A 21,436-nucleotide genomic window follows, 5' to 3' on the forward strand; every position below is an offset into this window, starting at 1 on the left:
TCCTTGTAGTTTAATGGGAATTATTTGCAATTGTGCTAGAAGGCTTTTAGGGACTGAACTTTCTTCGGCCCTTTGATGACCAGTTTCACTTGAGTTTGGTGCAACAGACTGTGCTGTATGGTTACTTTTCCTTGAGTACCCTACAGCAGGTGGACTGGTCTCATTTTCACACCCAGCTGTGCATCACAGAAGCTGAAAGAGAAGCCACTTGAGACTAACTAGAGGCCAGCATCAGAGGTTAGAGCCCTTAATGTAACTTGGAATCAGGCCCATAAAGTAAATCCCTTTTTGGGCGGCTATGGCTTTTAAGCAGGTGCAATACAGCCCCGCTAAGAGCGTCCTTTGCACAGGCAGCTTCTCTAGCCAATAGAGCTAATAAGAGCTCTACACCAATGCTGCTGCCAGCCCCCAGTATAGGGGCACATGTACAGTGCATGCACCATTGCTATTCTATATGCTCTACTTCCCAGGGCTTAAGTTAGGGCAGTCACAGGACTGCTCTAGCTTACCCCAGGAACTGGGTTGGCTCCTGCACAGTCCTGGAATAAAGGGAGTTTTCCCCCATGCCAATCCTATTTAAGCCCTGCTCCACATGCAGAAAAATTAACTGAGAAACCAGGCCCCAGCCTTCCAGTGGGAGGGAAGGGGCCTTTTAGCAGCCAGGGATCTAAGAGATTGCCATGTGGGAAGGAGGCTTCGTAGACAGGGCACTGCACTGAGACTCCAGAGACCTGGTTTCAATACTGGGCTCAGACACAGATTGTGTGCGTGACCTTGGGCAAGTCACTTAATCTATTCTGCGCCCCAGTGCCATTTCTCAGAGGGCTGCTGCAAGGGTTAAATCCTTTAATGTCCATGAGATACGGTGATGAGGTACCTAAATTACAATGGTATTGGGGAGAGGGAGCAGGAGACCCCCATATCACCCACTCTTCCCATTTCAGACTCCGCTTCCCTCAACTAGTTCCAAGGCCCTAACTCACCATCTGTGCTGGCGTCGTCCACCAAAATGATCTCCTTTAGTAAGATGGCAGGGGAGGAGTGCAGGACGCTGTACACAGTGCGGAGCAAGGTAGACCAGGCCTCATTATGAAACACGATGATGACACTGGTGGTGGGCAACAGCGGGCAGCGCTTAAACTTCTGATCAATGCATCTATGAGAGAAATTGAGCCTAGTTAGTGAGTGCGTTTGTAATACCCTGGCTGCTCTTGGCTTAGTCGCCCTCGAGAGCCTGGACCTCACCGTTTTATGGATCTGCTACTGTCTACAAGCTCGCAGGCCTGATCTTTTAGCTCAAGCAGCAGCAGCTGCCTGTGTGGTTAGATTCAGAGGACCCAGATAGAGCTGGACAGGTTTTCCTGTCCTGCAAAGATTCAAGAGTTCAAAAAAGTTCTCCTTCTGCAACCGGAGAAAACAGAGACATTTTGCTAAGTTTCTCAAAAGATGAGACCCGCCTCAGGATAGCCCAGTGGTTAGCGCTCCCCTGGGATATGGGACAACCAGGTTCATATCACTGTTCTAAACCAGGCAAAGCAGGGATCCATGTTCCCCCAGGACCAAGTTCCTGATTCAGAGCAGGGATTTGTAACTAGGTCTCCCACACCCTAGTTGGGTGCCCTAACCAAAGGGTCATAGATTCATAGATACTAAGGTCAGAAGGGACCATTCTGATCATCTAGTCCGACCTCCTGCACAGCGCAGGCCACAGAATCTCACCCACCCACTCCTACGAAAAACCTCACCTATGTCTGAGCTACTGAAGTCCTCAAATCATGGTTTAAAGACTTCAAGAAGCAGAGAAGCCTCCCTCAAGTCACCCATGCCCCATGCTACAGAGGAAGGCGAAAAACCTCCAGGGCCTCTTCCAATCTGCCCTGGAGGAAAATTCCTTCCCGACCCCAAATATGGCGATCAGCTAAACCCTGAGCATATGGGCAAGATTCACCAGCCAGATACTACAGAAAATTCTTTCCTGGGTAACTCAGATCCCATCCATCTAATATCCCATCTCAGGGGATTAGTCCTATTTACCCTGAATATTTAAAGATCAATTACTTACCAAAATCCCGTTATCCCATCATACCATCTCCTCCATAAACTTATCAAGTAGAATCTTAAAGCCAGATAGATCTTTTGCCCCCACTGATTCCCTTGGAAGGCTATTCCAAAACTTCACTCCTCTGATGGTTAGAAGCCTTCGTCTAATTTCAAGTTTAAACTTCCTGGTGGCCAGTTTATACCCATTTGTTCTTGTGTCCACATTGGTGCTGAGCTTAAATAATTCCTCTCCCTCTCCTGTATTTATCCCTCTGATATATTTATAGAGAGCAATCATCTCCCCCCTCAACCTTCTTAAGATGGATACATTTCTGCAAAAGGTACGTCAACGCATTGGCATTTTCTGACAAAAAATCATAGAATATCAGGGTTGGAAGGGACCTCAGGAGGTCATCTAGTCCAACCCCCTGCTCAAAGCAGGGCCAATCCCCAACTAAATCATCTCAGCCAGGGCTTTGTCAAGCCTGACCTTAAAAACTTCTAAGGAAGGAGATTCCACCAGCTCCCTAGATAACGCACGCCAGTGTTTCACCACCCTCCTAGTGAAAAAGTTTTTCCTAATATCTAACCTAAACCTCCCCCACTGCAACTTGAGACCATTACTCCTTGTTCTGTCATCTGCCACCACTGAGAACAGTGTGGATCCATCCTCTTTGGAACCCCCTTTCAGGTAGTTGAAGGCTGCTATCAAATCCCCCCTCATTCTTCTCTTCCACAAACTAAACAATCCCAGTTCCCTCAGTCTCTCCTCATAAGTCATGTGTTCCAGTCCCCTAATCATTTTTGTTGCCCTCCACTGGCTGCTTTCCAATTTTTCCACATTCTTCTTGTACTGTGGGGCCCAAAACTGGACACAGTACTCCAGATGAGGCCTCACCAATGTCGAATAGAGGGGAACGATCACATCCATCGATCTGCTGGCAATGCCCCTACTTATACTTCCCAAAATGCCATTGGCCTTCTTGGCAACAAGGGCACACTGTTGACTCATATCCAGCTTCTCGTCCACTGTAACCCCTAAGTCCTTTTCTGCAGAACTGCTGCCGAGCCATTCGGTCCCTAATCTGTAGCGGTGCATGGGATTCTTCCATCCTAAGTGCAGGACTCTGCACTTGTCCTTGTTGAACCTCATCAGATTTCTTTGGCCCAATCCTCTAATTTGTCTAGGTCCCTCTGTATCCTATCCCTACCCTCCAGCATATCTACCTCTCCTCCCAGTTTAGTGTCATCTGCAAACTTGCTGAGGGTGAAATCATTTCGTCAAACAGATTCCCAACCAATTCTATTCCCCTACTCACTCCCGGCAGCTGACCCAGTCAGGACATCTTCACATGCATATTTGCAGTGCATAATCCAGCATGGGTGATGCTCCCCACCGGCAAATTGAACATCTCCTGATATTTCTTTACAGAGATGTTTAATCCCCAATGTTCAGAGACAATATCCAGCTCTCATCATGCCTTATACTTAGGTTGCCAAGCTTTTGGGGACAGAGACCATGAGTGGGGCTCCCAGGAATGACTGCAATATAGAAGGGCATCTTTTCTCATTAATGTGCAAGGCCACTTTGGGAGCTGAGCTCTGAAAGTGTGTCTGAGTGCGTGGGAGGAACAGGTGCAGTGGAAGGAGAAGCTTGCACTGAAGAATCACTCCGGACTGAGAGGCGACCTCATTTTTCAGTGGTTCACTCAATTCACAGCTTCTCCAACACAACCAACCAGAGGGGAATGTTCAGTGACAAACATGGTGGCGGTTTTTGCCAAACAGACAGACTCCTTCCTTTCCCGTAGGCTGTCCTATAGCCATCCCATTTCATTTGTATCTGCTCTCAATGGGGGTTTGGCTCTATATCCTGTTTCCAACCCCACTCCTCCAGCAAGAAAAGTTCACAAACCCCCTTAACAATCACTGCAAAGTGAGTTAATGTGTTTAAACCAAGTTCCTAAAGCACTTAGACAGCCAGGCTGCAACCTCCAAGCTTTAAGCTTTGCCAAAGTGCCCATCCTCCATGCCCTCTGTTACTTTAGCATTGGAGCACCTCTGTCTTTTAGTCTATTTAGCCTGCCAACACTCCACTGTACAGATGAGAACTGAGGACAGACATACTAAGTGACTTGCCCAAGGTCACACAGGAAGTCTCTGACAAAGCAGGCATTAGAACCCAGCTCTCCAGAGTCCTAGGCTAGTGCCCTCACCACCCCTCCTCCCACACATCTAGTGCTTTTGGGCACCTAAGACGAAACCTTTTAAAGTGGCCTGATTTTCCAATATCAAGTGCTCAACATTGTTTGAAGGGGGGTGGGAAGAATCCGGTCCCTTTAAGGTACCACTTCAGGTATCCCAAAGTTACTATACATCTGAAAATCTTTCACTGTTCAGTCAATACAATGCATATGTAAATAGTATACGTATGAGAATATGTAAATAGAATTGTACTCTTTTTGGAATAAGAAAATAGTTAGCTCCTAGCTACAGCCAGTTCAATATCCATGACATTTGGGATAGGCTGCTCTTAAGGATGGCACCAAAATGAGTCTTGAAATACTTTGGGGCTAGCGTGGGGGGGGGAAAACCCACCCAAAAACCCAACCCCCTCTTTTGACTCAACTGCATGCTAGCCCCGTTTTGAATTTTCTAGAGGGTGTGTGAATGGCCCTCTTACATCCTACGTACTTCAGCTGCACATCAAAAGGGGAAGCGTTCCACATGGCAGATCAGGCTCTGCGTTGGCCTTGAAATCAAACAATGACGGCCCCTTCCAGCTGAGCAGCAGAGCCAATTTCTCCAGCTAGCCGATTTATGTTTCGGTTCTGAAGCGCTTTTCACATTAATTTAAATTGGTTTATTCCTTTTCGGTTGACTGAATACCGTTCCTGTGCTTTTCCCTTCCACAACTCAGCGACCTTCCATTGTCATAGCCACACCTGCTAGGCAAAGATAATTACCTGCTGGGAAGCAGTCTGCAAACCGGGTCTGGGCTTCGAACCACTATTCAAAGCCATTTTCTTGGATGCCCTCCCTACAAAGCCTTTCCTAACCCAACTTCCCAGCAATGGGGCAGGCTGAAGTCTCAGAGTGCCTGGCTTGAGACCACAGGAAGGTCAAGCCAAGTCTTGCACATTTGACTCCTTTAGCCATAGCAGGAAGGTAGGGGGCTGTTCCACTCAGCTAAGAAAGAAAATTAGGGCAGGCCTTCCTAGGAATAAAGGGAAAAATCGATCAAAGCCAAGAGCAGTCTGAGAACAGGGAATTAAGTGTTTTTGAAGTAGGCAGACTTCTTTTTCTTTAATGGAGGGCTACATCTGCACTGGGAGACTTATGTTGGCTGGTTTTTAATGAAGGGCAGCAGGAAGAAGGAGGGTAGGAGAGTGTAAGAGACAGAAGAGGAGGGCAGAAGGAAAGAATTAGTGCCCTAGGCTTTCATTTTAAGTCTGCTGTAGGGAGATTTCTTGTGATCTCCCTTTGTCCTAATGGTGCCTACTAATCAGAGCTAATAGTCAAACTATGGCCACAGTCTCTCAGTATTCCCTGGAGGTTGGCAACTTCTCTTGGGGCTCTGAATGCTGCACCCACAAGACCAGAATCATTGATGTGGTCTACAATGCTTCCAACAATGAGCTGGTGCGGACAAAGACCCTGGTGAAGAACTGCATCGTTCTCATTGACAGCATCTCATGCCACAGTGGTATGAAGCCCACTATGCCTTGCCCCTCAGACGCAAGAAGGGTGCTAAACTGACTCCTGAAGAGGAAGAAATCTTAAACAAGAAGTGTTCAAAGAAGATCCAGAAGAAATATGACGAGCGGAAGAAGAAAGCCAAGTTCAGCAGCATCCTGGAGGAGCAATTCCAGCAGGAAAAGCTGCTTGCTTGCCTCGCCTCCAGACCTGGACAGTGTGGCCGAGCAGACGGTTATATTCTGGACAGCAAGGCACTAGAATTCTATCAAAGGAAGATAAAGGCCTGGAAAGGAAAATGAATGTACGATACACAACTAAAAGACCGAATAAAAACCCCAGAGTCTTGTTATTAAAAAAAAAACCCTCCATGAAACTTAGTCAAGCAATCATGTGGATAGGGACTATTTCACATCAGTAACTGGCCAGTCCTAGATAAGGCAGTTAGTTAAATCAGCATTCTCCCTGACTTTAATGCTCGTTGGGCATAGACCTAGTCTGCGCTGCAAAAGTTGCACTGGGGTAACAAATGGAAAAAAGAAAAAGACCAATCTAGATATACTAGTGCAAGCCATTTATATAGATGCACTTAAACTGATTTAAGCCTAGATTAAACTGCTTTCGATTCATTCAAATTCAGGTACAGTTGATTTAGTTGCACAAGTGCAACTTCTGTAATAGAGACAGGCCCCTGGAAATCTCTCACACACTTGGCTCTACCCACATATAGCAAGCTGGACTGGTGCCTATGGGCTGAACTCTGCCCTCCAGTGTATACGTGCAACTTCCACAGGTCAATGGGAGGATGCTGGATGTCTCAGAGTGTGGAATTTAGCCTAGATACTCAGCTGCAGATCTGGGAGTTTCAATGACTCTGCATCTAGGGGAGTTTGTTTCAGTAACTAAATTCACCTCATGCACAATAGAGCTTTTCTGAAACAATGCCATGAGTTAGGGTGTGTGTCCATTCAGAACCTCATCTACCCTGGCAAATATTTATGGCTTGCAGTAGCAAGTTTAGCATTCAAATGAGAAGTACAGATGCTGCTGTCTGTGAAAGGAACGGCGCAAGTTCTATATACATTGGTTTAACATAAAAAACCCTTTTCAGAAAAACATTTTGGTGGTGTTAGTGATTGATTATCTAAGAAGGAAGGGAATGCCAGGCTACACCTAAAATCAAAACTGAAAAGCAAATAAAATGTCAATGAGACTCAAACTAGCTGCCCGGACTCTGTAATAGCTACAGTAAAAACCCTAGCGATGGCCTAAGAAAGGAAAGATGCTAGATAAAGAGTGAGTTTTCTGAAGCACTGCTTAGAGAACTTAAAAAAACCCTATTGCATCACTGCTGTAATGCAGAGAACACTCAGACTGCAGAGATGTGGGTGAGACTTTTTAATGCAGTCCACACATCTTCCATGCTCTTCAATTGGAAGATGTGAGGTTAATTCCTCTGGCTTGCTTTGAAAAAAGAAACCTCAACTATAACTCTCCCTTGCCTTGCACTTGTGTCATCATTTACACCTGGGTGAAATGGGTGTAACATTTTTCACATTCATTGTGCACAAATATAAATGATAAAATGCAAGGCAGTGAAGAATCAGGCTCTGGAGAGGATAGCAATCAGAAAGTCTTCCCCTCTCCACTTGATCTAGAGCTGGTCTCCATCAGTTGAAACCAGTGTAACTTTCAGGTGTTACTTTAAGGTGATTTAGTTAAGCAGGTGCAAAGGGCCACATGGCCATTCTTATTTTAGTTTAACTTAAATCAGTTAGGAATAGATTTATCACTTTGGCATCACTTATGATGAACCCAAATTAAAGTTTACATGGGTTTAAAACACAGATTTAAGTTATATTGGTGCAACTTCTGTGTGTAGATGTGGCCTCAGTCCAAGACTTGGCTTACAGATCCCATCTCTCCTACGGTACTGATTTTTGTGCCGCTTTTTACAGCAGGCATAAGAGGAGGAAAGGGGAGTTCTTACTCTGGAGGTCGGCTGTCAGGTCCCAACGCCCTTTGGAGAGAAATCTGGTCGCTGGCAAAGGCATTAAAGCAGTGCTTCTCATAGCCACGCTCCTTCTCCTTGGTCTCCTGCTCTGTCCACTGGTCCTTTTTAAAAGCTTTGCCCTCAGCTCCTGGGCTGTTGGGGTCTTGGGGCGGTCGTTCCATCAGTGGTTTCAGTTCAGCTGGGGTGTAGTAGCCTGGAAGGCAGGACTTGCTGCTCTGCAAAGGCACCTCTTGCTGAGCCGGAGCCCGGATCTGTAGCTTTGGCATCGAGTCACGAATGTTATTTACTGCCCCCATCATCATGTCAATCACTTGGTCTTTCTTCTCGACAATGTTTTTCAGCCAGGGCTCCTCGGTGTGGTCCCCATTCCCAACATCCTTCTGTATTATGAAGAGGAAGATCACAAAGACCACACCCACCAAAGCCAGCTTCAATGGGCCATAATTTCGCCGGAATAATCTCATCTTCAGGGATGTTTCCAAAGTCCCCACTAAATTAGAGCTATGTGCATTTCAGGGTCTTACGTTCTTTGGCTATTCCATGGCCATTTGATGTCTTTTTCCAAACCTGGGGGGAAAACAAAGAAATATGTATGAACTCTATTACTATAAACTCATGATCACCTCACTAACATGCCACTGGTAAAGAACCTAGCAGATGGAATTTATTCTCGGTACAATGTGAATAGATCATTTCATTTGAGATGTAAGAGAGGGGACATGACCCCTTGGAATTATTGTGATCCACTGGCACAGTGTGTGGGGGGTAGTCATTGGGGGAACAGGGCCTTCAATTTCCTGGGAAATTCTACTAATTTTCAAATGTGTTTTCATTCCCAATCAGAACAAAACAATGAATTTAGAAATTTCCAGCCAAATAAAATTTTTTGGAGAAAAAATAGCTTCAGGTCAATTGAAATATTTTGTTTCAACTTTGACTTTTAAAAAAAGTGATTGTAATTTAGAACATAACATACATTTTGAAATGAAAAGTAGTTTTAAAGTAAAAAAATCAAAATTATCAAAATGCTCTGTTTTTATTTATTTATTTATTTATTTTAAAACCACACAAAATCCATATGTTCTCACAGAATGTTTCGCTTTTCACTACTTGGCATTTTCCAAACGGGAAAATGTTCTGTTGCAAAATATTCAGTCAGCTCCAGTGTGGAATATTAGTTCCAATATCTTGGACACATTCTACATGTGGAGATTTTGGTGGTTTCTCTGGACTATCCAAATCTCTTGGGTCTGCAAAGCTGGGCTGAAATCTCACGAGTTTGTTCTTATGAGATTTTCCAGTATTTTCTGCTTCAGATCATGCTGGATAGACCATGACAACAGCCCATCTTGGAGTATTTTAGCAATTTCGTGTCCAGTCCTGTACTTAAAACAGCAGCTTCAGTAAATATTAAAAATGGAAACAAAAAATGTTATCCAAACTTTTTTGAATCTCACCACCAGGTTTGAAGACCCATTCTCTAATTTAATGACAGAATTCCAAAGGAGACTATTTTGTGTGATTCTATAATCACAGAACTGGAAGGGACCTCGAGAGGTCTTCTAGTCCAGCCCCCTGCACTCGTGGCAGGACTAATTATCTAGACCATCCCTGACAAGTGTTTGTCTAACCTGCTCCTAAAAATTTCCAATGATGGAGATTCCACAGCCTCCCTAGGCAATTTATTACCATGCTTAACCACCTTGACAGTTAGGAAGTTTTTCCTGATGTCCAACCTAAACCTGCCTTGCTGCAATTTAAGCCCATTGCTTCTTGTCCTATCCTCAGAGGTTAAGAAAAAAATGCTTTTCTTTCTCCTCCTTGTAACAACCTTCTACATACTTGAAAACTGTTACATCCCCTCTCAGTTTTCCCCAGATCTAAGAGTCATGGATAAAGATCAAAACTAATTTCATACTGGCCTCAAGGCAACTCAAAGACTTTATATTTTCAGACCCATCTACAGAAGATGTACAATACACACACTGTTTTATTATGTACTACAGAACCCTGATATTTATTTCCCACTACAACAAAGATGGGAGAGGATTGAAAGACACTGTGGAGACTGGAATAAAGTTACATGTATGGAGGCTAGCTGACACACCTTAAATTCCAGGTTGGTTAAATAGGTAAGTAGTCGCAGTTCGATTAGTTGCATCAGATCATTACCTACCATGGGACATAAGGCTGGCTATATTAGTTTGGATGTCTCAGTAGAACTCATTCCTACACAACTGGTAGGACGAAATTCAACCTCCACCTGAATGCACAGGATTCCTGGTACTTTCACCAGGAGTTGCGTCTATTTGCACCAAGGATTCATTTGGACTTTTAAGAGAGACAGGTGTATCTGCAGGTTAGGAGTGATGAGCATTCATAGGAACGTGATATGTGCTTTACTTCAATCCAGAAGGGAGTAAGTGTCAAACTTACACACACACACCCACCATTTAGATATCAGTATATTTCTGGCACTGGCAGGATGGTTCAGTGGTTTGAGCACTAACCTAGGACTCTGGAGACTCAGGATCAATTCCAGGCTCTGCCATAGGCATCCTTTGTAACCTTGGGCATGTCACTTAATTTACGTGCCTCTGTTTTTCCATCTGTATAACGTGGTTTACAGTCCTGCCTCATGGGGATATGAGGAAGATAAACATTAAAGATTATGAAGTTCTCACATACTATGGAAATGGGGCCTTGTAAGTACTTAAGATAAACAGGAACCTGTACACTTTGAGAGCATCATTCACCAGATTCTACGACTTTCTACTCACCTTAGCTTTCCAGATATGTTAGCCATTTTTTAGCTTGTGTAATTACACAGACACGGGCGGTTAATGTCCTGAAGTGGAACTGGACACCTGCTATTAGCTCAGAGGGCTGAATAAGGTTTCTTGTTCTTTCTTGGCTGTGTGAGGTTTTATGTGCCAAGAAAGAAGTGGCCGCATCTCTAAAGGCGAGGGAAAATTCAAATCGCTGTTCCAGGGATGTAGAGGTCATTGCTTTTAGCTAGGAGGAGGACTGTGGGATCAGGGACACCTTAGCAGGAGAGTTGTAAGCAAGCCTGCGGCCATCCCAACATTGACTTTCAAGGGTATGCACTGTGCAGAAAGAACAATCTGGGGACTGAAATCTGGCACTATGAACCGTGACAGATTTAAAGCTGACAAATACCCATTTATGTTAATGCAAAGAAATCAGTTTTATGTTAATCTCCCTACTGATTTTATTTAGATTTAAAATGATACAAGACCCCTCCCCAGGGCTCTAGGTCCCCTAAGACATTTGCTAGATAATAGTATTAAGTACCAGCAGCATTAAAACAATTATTCCAACAGGAACTCAGTCAACCAGCCACCAACAAAAATTCCTTTGAGCCTCTTCATTGTTATTGCAAATCCTCAGCCCTTTCCAGAAGCCATCTCAAAGCAGAGATCTTTTGCAGCGTGCCCGAAAGGTCACTTAATTTGGATTATTTTGGCCTGTCATGGTGGATGGAGCATGTTCAAGAGCCTGGGAACTCTCTGAAAGAACACCCAGACAGGCTTGGATTCTTGAGTCTGATTGTAAGTTCTTTGGGGACCGAGACAGTCTTTCTGTCATGTGTTTGTATAGTGCCTAGCACCACTGGGGCTTGTAGGTGCTACAATAATGCAAATAAATAATAAAATTGATGCTGAATATGTCCCTAGATGGGTTCTGCCTCCACTAATGAGTGACATTAGGCAGTTTCAAGGAATTCTCTCCTTCTTACTAAAATATCAATGGGAAGTGTTTCCTCTCTATTGATAAGCCATTTCCAAGCCATTTCTCCAATTCCATGGCCTCATCGAATCAAAATAATCTCTGTGTTCCTGTAATGCTCAAAGTGATAATGGCAAACAGAGTACACTTATGTTTCTGGGTGATACCGAGCTAGGAGGATTGCAAGTGCTTTGGAGGACAGGATTAGAATTCAGAATGATCTTGACAAACTGGAGAAATGGTCTGAATTAAACAGAATGAAATCAACACTGACAAATGCAAAGCACTACACTTAGGAAGGAATAACCAACTACACAAATACAAAATGGGAAGTGACTACCTAGGAAAGAGTACTGTAGAAAAGGATCTGGGGGATATAGCAGATCACAAACTAAATATAAGCCAACAATGAAATACCGTTGCAAAAAAAACCCAACCATCATTCTGGGATGTACTAGCAGGAGTGTTGTAGGCAAGACTGAGAGGTAATTCTTTCGCTCTACTCAGCACTGATAAGGCCAGTTCTGGGCACCACATTTCAGGAAAGATGTGGACAAACTGGAGAAAGTCCAGAGAAGAGCAACAAAAATGATTAAAGGTCTAGAAAACATGACCTAAGAGGAACGATTGAAAAAATTGGGTTTGTTTAGTCTGGAGAAGAGAAGACTGGAAGGGGGAAAATTATAACTCTTCAAATTCATAAAAGGTTGTTATAAAGAGGAGGGTGATAAGTAGATATGGAGACCAATTTAGGACAGGACAAAAAGCGATGGGCTTAAATTGCAGCAAAGGAGATTTAGGTTAAACATTAGGAAAAACTTCTCAACTGTAATGCACTAGAACAAGTTCCCTAGGGATGATGTGGAATCTCAGTCATTGGAGGTGTTTAAGAACAGGTTAGACAAACACCTGTCAGGGATGGTCTAGATAATGCTTAGTCCTGCCTCAGTGTAGGGGACTGGATTAGATGACCTATCGAGGTCCCTTCCAGGTCTACATTTCTATGGTTCTATGAACATGGCCCACGGGCCACATATGAGGCAGCAAAGTTCAGCAGTGCTGTCTGTTTTGGTCACTTTTGTGGGACTTTGAGAAAATGCCAAAAAATTTTTTAAAAGGGCACCCAAGACTGTAGCAGCCTGACATAATTCTGAGACAGGCAGTCAAGCAAAAATACAGCTGCTAACTCCCCCTTCTCCAAAAATCCCATCCTTCAACAATTCTCCATGTCCCTATCTGAACCTCAGCTCTGATCAAACACCTTCCCTTCCAAAGTGCTCAATAAATATAAGCCTTGCGGAATGATCTGAAGGACAGATCCACACGAGTCAGGACTAGCGAGAAAGGATGGTCCAGTGGTTTGGATACTAGCCTATGACTTGGGACAGGGTTCCATCCCTTGCTCCTTTCCTGCACCTAATGAATGGACACGGTTTATACTACCTGTCTTCACTGTAAACTACAGTAAAGTCCCCACTTTGACAGCACACACCAGTAGTTTCTTCCTGTTAGCCCAAGAAGCTGACAAAAGAAACCAGGATTAAAGAGATTTCTTGCCACCCTGAAACTCCGTCCACAGAAGGGTTTGCCTCAGCAGCCACGTCAGCAAACTGCATGAACTGGATTCTTCAATAAACTTCACCTGAAGAAAACAAAAGAGCCTCTGCAGTCACTATGCTAAGAAGCAGAGGTATTTTAAGACAGTTTCCGGTTCACACACTTGGGACTGGACTTGAAACGTAATCAGAAGTGTTGGCTTTCATAAAGCCCAATGAGCTCCACAGCAGCTCAGAGCTTTGCCTCCTGCTGTAGTTATTTTCTCCTTATAACCTGCACCTTACAAAGCCTATACATGGCCAGGAAGAGTTTGCTGCTAAAAGACCAAGTTGTTGGCAGAAGCACTACTCCCAGGAACACTGAACAAGTAAATTAAGTCTTGCAATAATGAAGACTTAAGATACATTCTGTAATGAATCCTTCCTACTGCTATGAAAATAAGATTGCTTTCGCTGAGAGCAACAAGAGGGCTGTGTAATCAGAGAAACTCTTCTACCAGAAGATTACAAGATTGATTTTTCCAGCAAAAGTCTTATGGCCAGATTCCCTGGGCGGGAAATGACATTATTGGCCCAAACTTACTTTTACTTTGCGGAATTATTTAAAAAAATTCACTTCCCATTTAAAATCCTGATTATTGTTCCTATAGGGTAACATTTTCAGAAGCGTTTAAGTGACTTAAGCACTTAGGGCCAGATTTTTGTACAAGGTCTATAGGTACCTAGTGGAATTTGGGGATTTAGGAGTCTAAGTGCTCTGGAAAATCCCTTTAGGTGCTTATCTGCATCTTTAGGCACCTATGTACCTTTAAAAATCTGGTCCTTAGGAGCCTAAAATTACATTGAAAGTTAATGGGATTTAGGCTCCTAAATACCCTCAAATTAGATTTAGACCATGAACAACATTTTCAAAAGTGCCTATGTAACATGAACTTTTACTAGTTAATTTTTGCAAAGTATCAAGAACCCTGCCCCTCCCGCCCAAGGACCATACTTCTCAGGACATGAGAAGGAATTAGATATTCCTCATCTTACCTTAGCAGCGAGATCTTGCCTAAGCAACAAAAACCCACCGCCCTGATATTTGGTCAAAATGAAATACCTGCTCCACCCATGTCAAACAGGAAGCCCTTTTTCTCGGTTTCAGATGGATCATAACCTGAGTATTAGTTAATGCAGTGGCTTGTTGATTTTATAATCCAACAAAAGACGCACACAATCAACCTGTTAGAGACATTTCAGCCTGAAAAAGAAGCCAGTTACTACTAGTGGCAGAGTAACAGACAGCTCATATCCTGTCTGAAATAAAATGACATCTTAAATGCTCTACGAGAGCTGAGTCATTACGTCTAAACCTGGAGCACAGAAAGAGAGAGAGTGTGTTTGATTTGCCAGGGTGGATTTTACAGCTATAACTTCAATTCATACTTTCAGCACCAAGCACTTACTTCCCACACCCTTCACAAAAAGAGACCCCACCCTCTTAGCTCGTCCGGTTTCATGTGTTGGGCAAACTGGACTAATAGAGATGAAGGCCTGAGAGGACCATGTGATAATCTAGTGATCTGACCTTCTGTATAACACAGACCATGGAATTTCCCAAGACCTAGTTACTCATGTATTGAGCACTTAGCATTTGTCATACAAAATTTTTCAATACAAAAAAACCCAAAATGTTCTTTGTGTCTTCATTGCATTTCAGAAGCTACTATGCTAGGGACAGGCAATGAGATTCAGATCAAATAAAGACTGACCAGAACATTATTTTTTGAAGCTCAGGCATCCAGTGAGACATTACATATACACATATGCTAGTGTCTCACATACAGTGTATCTGCACTTCCTCATTTAAGCCGGAGGTGGAAACAGTATGAGATCGCCTATTCTTGCAATATTTCCGAACCAGATGAATCAAAGATGCACTAGACACCTTGCAAGAAAAGAAAATGGTTCTCAGGATCTCCTTACTTTCCCAGATATGACACCCCCACCCCCCCCCCCCAAAAAGCAACCACCTCAGCCTTCTTTCTATTCTACGTGGCATGCAGCAAGCAGCCAATTTTATCCACTTACATATTTGCACAGTAGTGCAGAGATTAGCAGCACACAACTACAATATTTACTTGGGGAAACAAATGCCACAGGACAGCATTACAATGCAAAGTGTGTGGTCACTTTTATACCATGATACTCTTGTGTGAATTGTCATTTTGCCTCTGTCCTAAGTTGAGCTGGAACAGGTTTTGTATTACTAAGTACAGGAGATCCTGCTTTCCTACCCCTTGAGACTCTGCCCAGTCTTGGTTTATCTAAAGAACCTCCCATTTTCCATGGTGTATTGTTACCAAATGCATTAGAGGGCTCAAAAATAAGTTTTCCCATCTACTAGCTGGAGGTTGATGTCAAAGAAGGACTAGTTTCAATTTCACTCTCCCACAGTTTGAGAAAGTTGTTTATTCTCATGTATTGGCTTTCCTAGATGCTGCAGTGGCAAATGCTCTGAGCTCAAAGGTCAATCCACTCACCACAACCCTTAAGAAAAGGAAGTTTTATTAGCCATGTGTCATGCCAAGAACAGACCCCAAAAGTCAGCTGAGTCTTTCACCATCCTCTTTCTCTCTATGGCCCCAATTCAGCAAAGCACAGGAGTATAATTCAATCTCTATTCAACAGGACACTTGAGCATGTTTGTAATGTTAAGCACATGCTCAAATCCCACTGAAGTCAATGGGGATTTAAGTGTTTTGCTGAGCAGGGATTGAATTACATGTGTGCTTAAAGCTAAGCATGTGCTGAAGTGCTTTATTGAATATAGTGCTATGAACAGAAGCAGATGCACTGGAGTTATTTGAATGCAGATGTTGTGGGAAAAAACACACTGTATTGGGGTTACATTCGGAAGGCTTCACACAACCACAAAGGGTTGAACTGTAGTTTTTAATTATATATAATTTTTTTAAAGGAAAACTAGAGACCTGCAGATATTGGTCATTTAGCCCAACTAAGCCATGATCATCAGTTGCTAATTTCAAGTATTTCCATTATGTATGTCTTGATGCTTTTCAATGGAATTCCCATAGATCAAACAAGAGTCTTTCATTCTGGCAGTTCCAAAGCACTGGAGAACACACCGAGTTCCATTAACGACACCAAGGCGGGGGAAAAAGCTCGGGATGTACTAGCCATCCAAAAGCACTTCCAGTTACTGCAGGAAGCAGACTAGACAATTCATATAGGTAACTGAGATTGGACAGGTGCATGGGATGCCTCTGTCATCAAAGAGGCAAATACTAACCCCTAGAAAGCAAATCTGCCATTGCATCTCATCCTGAGCACCATTACACCTTTACTTAGCAGCACCACTTTCCTTTGTGCCCTGCCTTATTCTATATGCCATCTCCTCTCAGTTCTTTTCCTGGACAGCAGTTTTGTATGCAACTCTTATTCCACTCAGTCTCCCTGAGGAAAGGTCACATTCATCAGCTCAGGTATTCAAGTGTCTTTTGGTTTAACTCACTAACCACACATTGTTGCATAAAAGAAAGTGACATCAGATTAGCCTGGGTTTGGCTACATGCAGGGAGTGACAAAATAGCCATATATTTTCCAAGAGAAAGACTTTTTCTCCCCACACGCTTCCCATCATGCTCACTAAGCTAAATTAATGCAGTTTTAACTTGGCAGCAGAGTTTCCATTTGGCTTTGTATTTGATGGGAAACAAGTACCTGGAAAAGCCCACAGTACATTATTTATTATTTAAGTGCTGATAGCATGCTTGGTGCTGAATAAAAACACAATCAGAAAGACTAAGAATAAATATTACTACTATTGTATTGGTATCACCATTTTGATTCAGGACAAAAAAAACTAACAATACTATAAAATTAATTAGAAGGTCAGTAAAGGATAGTAACACAAAAGACTAAACTGATAACTTCCACCAAGATTAGAATTTGAAGTCTTCTGACAGTACAGTCTTGTTAGTAATCACGGAGGACTAAAAAAAAAAAAAATCCTGTCAAAGAACTAAAAACATCTGTTGGTCACTGCCATGAAGACCAAAATCAAGCTCTAGGAATCTTCAACCAACCTCAAGATAGATGTAAGCGGGTGCAACTTTGTTTGAACTCAGAACTAAATTGCAACTGCTTCCACCCAGTCTGCATTTGACACTTCATTATGGATTTCCTGAATGTGTGCGCATTTTAAAGTCTTGTAACATTGTACTAATACTGGTTTCAGAGTAGCAGCCGTGTTAGTCTGTATTCGCAAAAAGAAAAGGAGTACTTGTGGCACCTTAGAGACTAACAAATTTATTAGAGCATAAGCTTTCGTGAGCTACAGCTCACTTCATCGGATGCAAAATGCATCCAATGAAGTGAGCTGTAGCTCACGAAAGCTTACGCTCAAATAAATTTGTTAGTCTCTAAGGTGCCACAAGTACTCCTTTTGTTTGTACTAATACTGGGTTTCATTTAACTTCCTGATGAGGGTGTGATATTGGCCTAGAGAGCCATGAAGTGGTCATGCCCTGGATGGATATGATAGGCCAAAGACTATGTGAGTACAGATCCAGGTGCCCATTTACAGCAGAAAAACTGATCTTGCACTGAGTGTTGATATAAAAAAAAACTAGAGCTGAAGATGCCTGGGTGAGAGGCAACATGTAATAGCTAGGGTTAATTAGCCACTGGGACAGTTATTAAGGGACATAAATTAATCACTTGGCGTCTTTAAAAATCAAGACTGGGTGTTGGTCTAAATATATGCTCAAGTTCAATCACAAATTACTGGGCTCAATAGCATTCACTTATGTTAATAGGCAAAGAATAATTTCCTCCGCTGCAGAAATCACTGGCTGAAGTTCAAAGGCACACTAGCTGATCATAGCTGTACTTTTTAGCTTTCAAAGTCTAGGCATGGACAAGCTTATTCTGTGCCCCTTTAGAAGGCAGCATTCAAGAAACGTCACAAAGAAACTCAGCAGACCTAGACAGGGGTCATTCATAACTGCCATGACGCTCACACCAGCTCAGGGATTGCAGAACCGCAATGTACTTGGCTACTTTTAGGGGGGAACTGAGCCTTCCCCCTGTTACTTTAAAAGCTAGGTTTGTCCCTCCCTGTACAACACAGTCAAATACAGTTATCTAGTAATTAGTTCGTTAGCCTGCCCCATTTACATCAAGTCTATTCTGCCTCTTTTGCTTGCTCTAACTATAATTGTAAGAAGATAAAGGTGAGCTTGTGGGACTATTGCATACAATAGTTATTTTGTTGTTCTACAGATACTCCAAACATTTCATATATTGTGACTTCTGCATTGCTGCACTTCATGATTATATTGCAAGTGTCACAATATTTAGTGTTATTCTTAAAGCACGCAGCACCTGGAGTCATGTGGTTGTGTGAAAAAACACTCAGTTTTCATTAAAATAATAGAAAGGAATTAAAAAATAGCCCTCCAACTTGAAGAGAAAGCCTGGGAAGATAACCAGAGTGCACCCGAAGAGCTCAGAAACCAAATAAAAGAACCCAAGAAATATTGTTTAATTAAAAAAAAGCTCATGATTTTTAAGCCAATCGTGATTTTTTAGTATGAGGTTGGCAACATCAGGAGTATAATGATACGTCAAACTTTAGCACTGAGTACTCCCCAAATCCAGCCAGCGTTCACAAGTGTGCTTGGTGCCATTCCAGCTCCTGGTTCCAAATGCACATCCACATCCCTTGGGGCACCAACAGCACCCTGATTAGGAGCAGGGAGGGTGCAGTCATGGGAACCCATCACACTCCTCCAGAGGCTCCACCTGGGAGAAGCTGTTGGCAGAAACTGAATGTTCAGGGAGAAAAGCAGGCCAGGCTGGGGAGAAGCAGCCTAATGCCCCCCCATGAAGAGAGTGCTTGACCCGCCAGAATAGGGAGGTCTAGCCTCACTACACACTACTCAGTGTGGCCCCTAACTCACTTGGCCCTTTTCTGCTCACAACTTCTACTGGGATATGGAACCGAATTCATCATACAGGACAATCAGAGGCACGCACAACACCCCGTCCCGCCAGGGACTATCCTGTCCCCAATCCTTTCCAGAGCCAGAGCCAGACCCCCCTGTGCCACCAACATGAGACTTGCTGCCCCCCCCAATGCCCCTCTTCTCTCCAGGGTACCATAGCCACCCCTAACTGAGTGGGGGGAACCCTTCCGCTCAACCAAGAGAATACCTCCACCCAGAGCCCTGTCTGCTCCCAAGAGCGCCCCTCCAGTGCCGTCTACCCCAGCCAGAGCCATCTGCTCCCCAGTCACAGATCTCTCCCCTGAGGAGGTGCTCATTCCTGCCACAAAACCTATTTGCCCCCCAACACCTCCCTCCCTTCCCTACAGTGATTCACCTCCATCCATAGCTAGGGGGATACCACACCCCACAAACAAGGGGACATCACCTCCAAGCCCTGTGTGTCCCTCAGCAAAATCTTCATTACTCTCTACCCCAGCCAGGAACCTACCAGTCTCCCTCCTTTCAGCACCCCCCCTTCTTCAAGAACCACCCCTAATCTCTAGCTGGGAGAATATGGCTCCCCACAGCCAGTGGGCTACCACCATACAGAGCCCCCAGCAAGTCCCTCCAGCTCCCCCCACCTCAGCCAGAGCACCCTCCCCTTTCCTCCAGGGATACAACCCCATCCCTAGCTGGGGGGGTACCACACCCCACAGCCAGGGGGATCACCCAGAACCCTACCCATTCTCACAACAAGCCCCTCCAGGGCCCCTCACCCCAGCCAGAGCCCCCCCCTTCCTCTAGGGCACTGACACCCTCACAGCAGGGGGATACTGCCCCTCAGAGACCCCCCCCCACCCCTTTCCTCCAAGAAGCCAACACCCCCACCCATAGGGGATACATCCCCCCTGCAACACCCCCCCCCCTGCAGGGAGCCCACCCGGGGGATCCCGTCCCCACCAGAGACCCCCCCCGCCCCTTTCCTCCAAGAAGCCAACACCCCCACCCATAGGGGATACATCCCCCCTGCAACACCCCCCCCCGCAGGGAGCCGGCCCCCCCCACCCGGGGGATCCCGTCCCCACCAGAGACCCCCCCGCCCCTTTCCTCCAAGAAGCCAACACCCCCACCCATAGGGGATACATCCCCCCTGCAACAACCCCCCCCGCAGGGAGCCGACCCCCCCCACCCGGGGGATCCCGTCCCCACCAGAGACCCCCCCCGACCCCTTTCCTCCAAGAAGCTGACCCCCCCCACCCATGGGGGATCCGATCCCTCCACCCTGGGGGAGCCCACCCGAGACCCCCGGGAGCCGGACTCACCTGGGTAGGGAGGATCCGAGCCCCAGGACGCGGCTGCAGCAGGCGGGACACGTCAGGTGGCCCGGCCCCAGCTCGGGGGCGGGGCCAGGCCCTTCACCTGCCCGGGCGTGGGCTCGCGGGAGGGCGGCAGGGAAACGCCGCCGCCGGGCACAGGTGTATCCTGGCCGCCGCGCGGTCCTAGCGCTGCCGGCTTCCGCCTTGCCGGCCGCCGCGGGGTCCTAGCGCCTGCCTCGTGGCGGGCTCCTACGGCCGGGGCTGCTGCAGGGCGCTGTAAGATCCCGGCGCCTATAGGCTGCGAAAGCCCTGGATGCTGCAGGGTGTAGGGGCTCCTACAGCTTCCTAATGCCCCCGGCTGCTGCAGGATGCTATAGGGTCCAGGGGCTCCTTTAGGATCCTAATATGGGGCTGTGTGGCAGATTGCTATTGGGTCCTGGGACCTGAGGCTCCTATAAGCTCCTAATGCTGGGGCTGCCACATGCTCCTGGAGGTTCTGGTATCAGTAACTCCCATAGGGTCCCAATGTTGGGGCTGTTGCAAGGTGCTATAGGGGCCCTAATGCCTGGGGTTCCTAGAAGGTTCCTGATTCTGGGTTTGATGCACGGTGCTATAGGGTCCTAATGCCTGGGGCTCCTCGAGGTTCCTGATTCTGGGTTTGATGCACGGTGCTATAGGGTCCTAATGTTGGGGCTCCTAATGCTGCGACTGCTGCTGGGTCCTAGTGTTGGGTGCTCTGGTGGGATCCTAATGAGGGAGCTGCTGCAAGGTGCTACAGGGTCCCAAGTGCCTGTAGTTTCCTAGTGCTTAAGAGTTCCTGACTGGGCCTTCAGGGAGTGACACTGCCCATGGGTACTGCTGAGAGAGGTCAGGGAATGTGCTGCTTCAACGTGCCAGGTTTAACATTCAGACTCTCGTGAAAAGGGTCAGAGGATCCCAAAGCACAAGGGGTCAGGCCCCTCTGTTTCTCTAGCACCCCACAGCACTATATAATAGTCTTATCTTCATAATAATTCAGAGGGAAGAATGTCACAGCTGAATTATCAACTCCTCCTTGAAGCATCAAGG

General features: G+C 45.2%; 2 protein-coding genes across 5 annotated transcripts in view; one reads left to right on the forward strand and one right to left on the reverse strand.

Annotated features, from left to right (window-relative positions):
* The window catches only part of GALNT6 (polypeptide N-acetylgalactosaminyltransferase 6), a 44,613-nt gene extending 24,071 nt beyond the window's left edge, over nucleotides 1–20,542 (reverse strand). The window contains exons 1-3 of one of the 4 annotated variants that reach the window (XM_038379155.2): nucleotides 20,375–20,542; nucleotides 7,727–8,317; nucleotides 984–1,156 (exon numbers count right to left, since the gene is read on the reverse strand). In XM_038379155.2, coding sequence (XP_038235083.1) covers nucleotides 984–1,156; nucleotides 7,727–8,214 — 661 coding nt within the window. In that variant the 5' untranslated portion in view covers nucleotides 8,215–8,317; nucleotides 20,375–20,542. Of the gene's footprint in view, nucleotides 1–983; nucleotides 1,157–7,726; nucleotides 8,318–12,992; nucleotides 13,138–14,280; nucleotides 14,382–14,810; nucleotides 14,902–20,374 lie in introns of those variants that run through there. The other 3 variants (XM_043506612.1, XM_043506611.1, XM_043506610.1) reach the window with 3 other exon arrangements.
* LOC119846039 (40S ribosomal protein S8-like) lies at nucleotides 5,551–6,089 on the forward strand. Its single transcript, XM_038379157.2, is given in 2 exon segments — nucleotides 5,551–5,731; nucleotides 5,734–6,089. Coding segments are annotated over 2 exon segments (471 nt in total). The 5' UTR covers nucleotides 5,551–5,565; the 3' UTR covers nucleotides 6,039–6,089.
* Nucleotides 20,543–21,436: the final 894 nt, after the last annotated feature.

This window comes from Dermochelys coriacea, chromosome 20 (genome assembly GCF_009764565.3).
Source record: "Dermochelys coriacea isolate rDerCor1 chromosome 20, rDerCor1.pri.v4, whole genome shotgun sequence".
Taxonomy (NCBI): Eukaryota; Metazoa; Chordata; order Testudines; family Dermochelyidae; genus Dermochelys; species Dermochelys coriacea.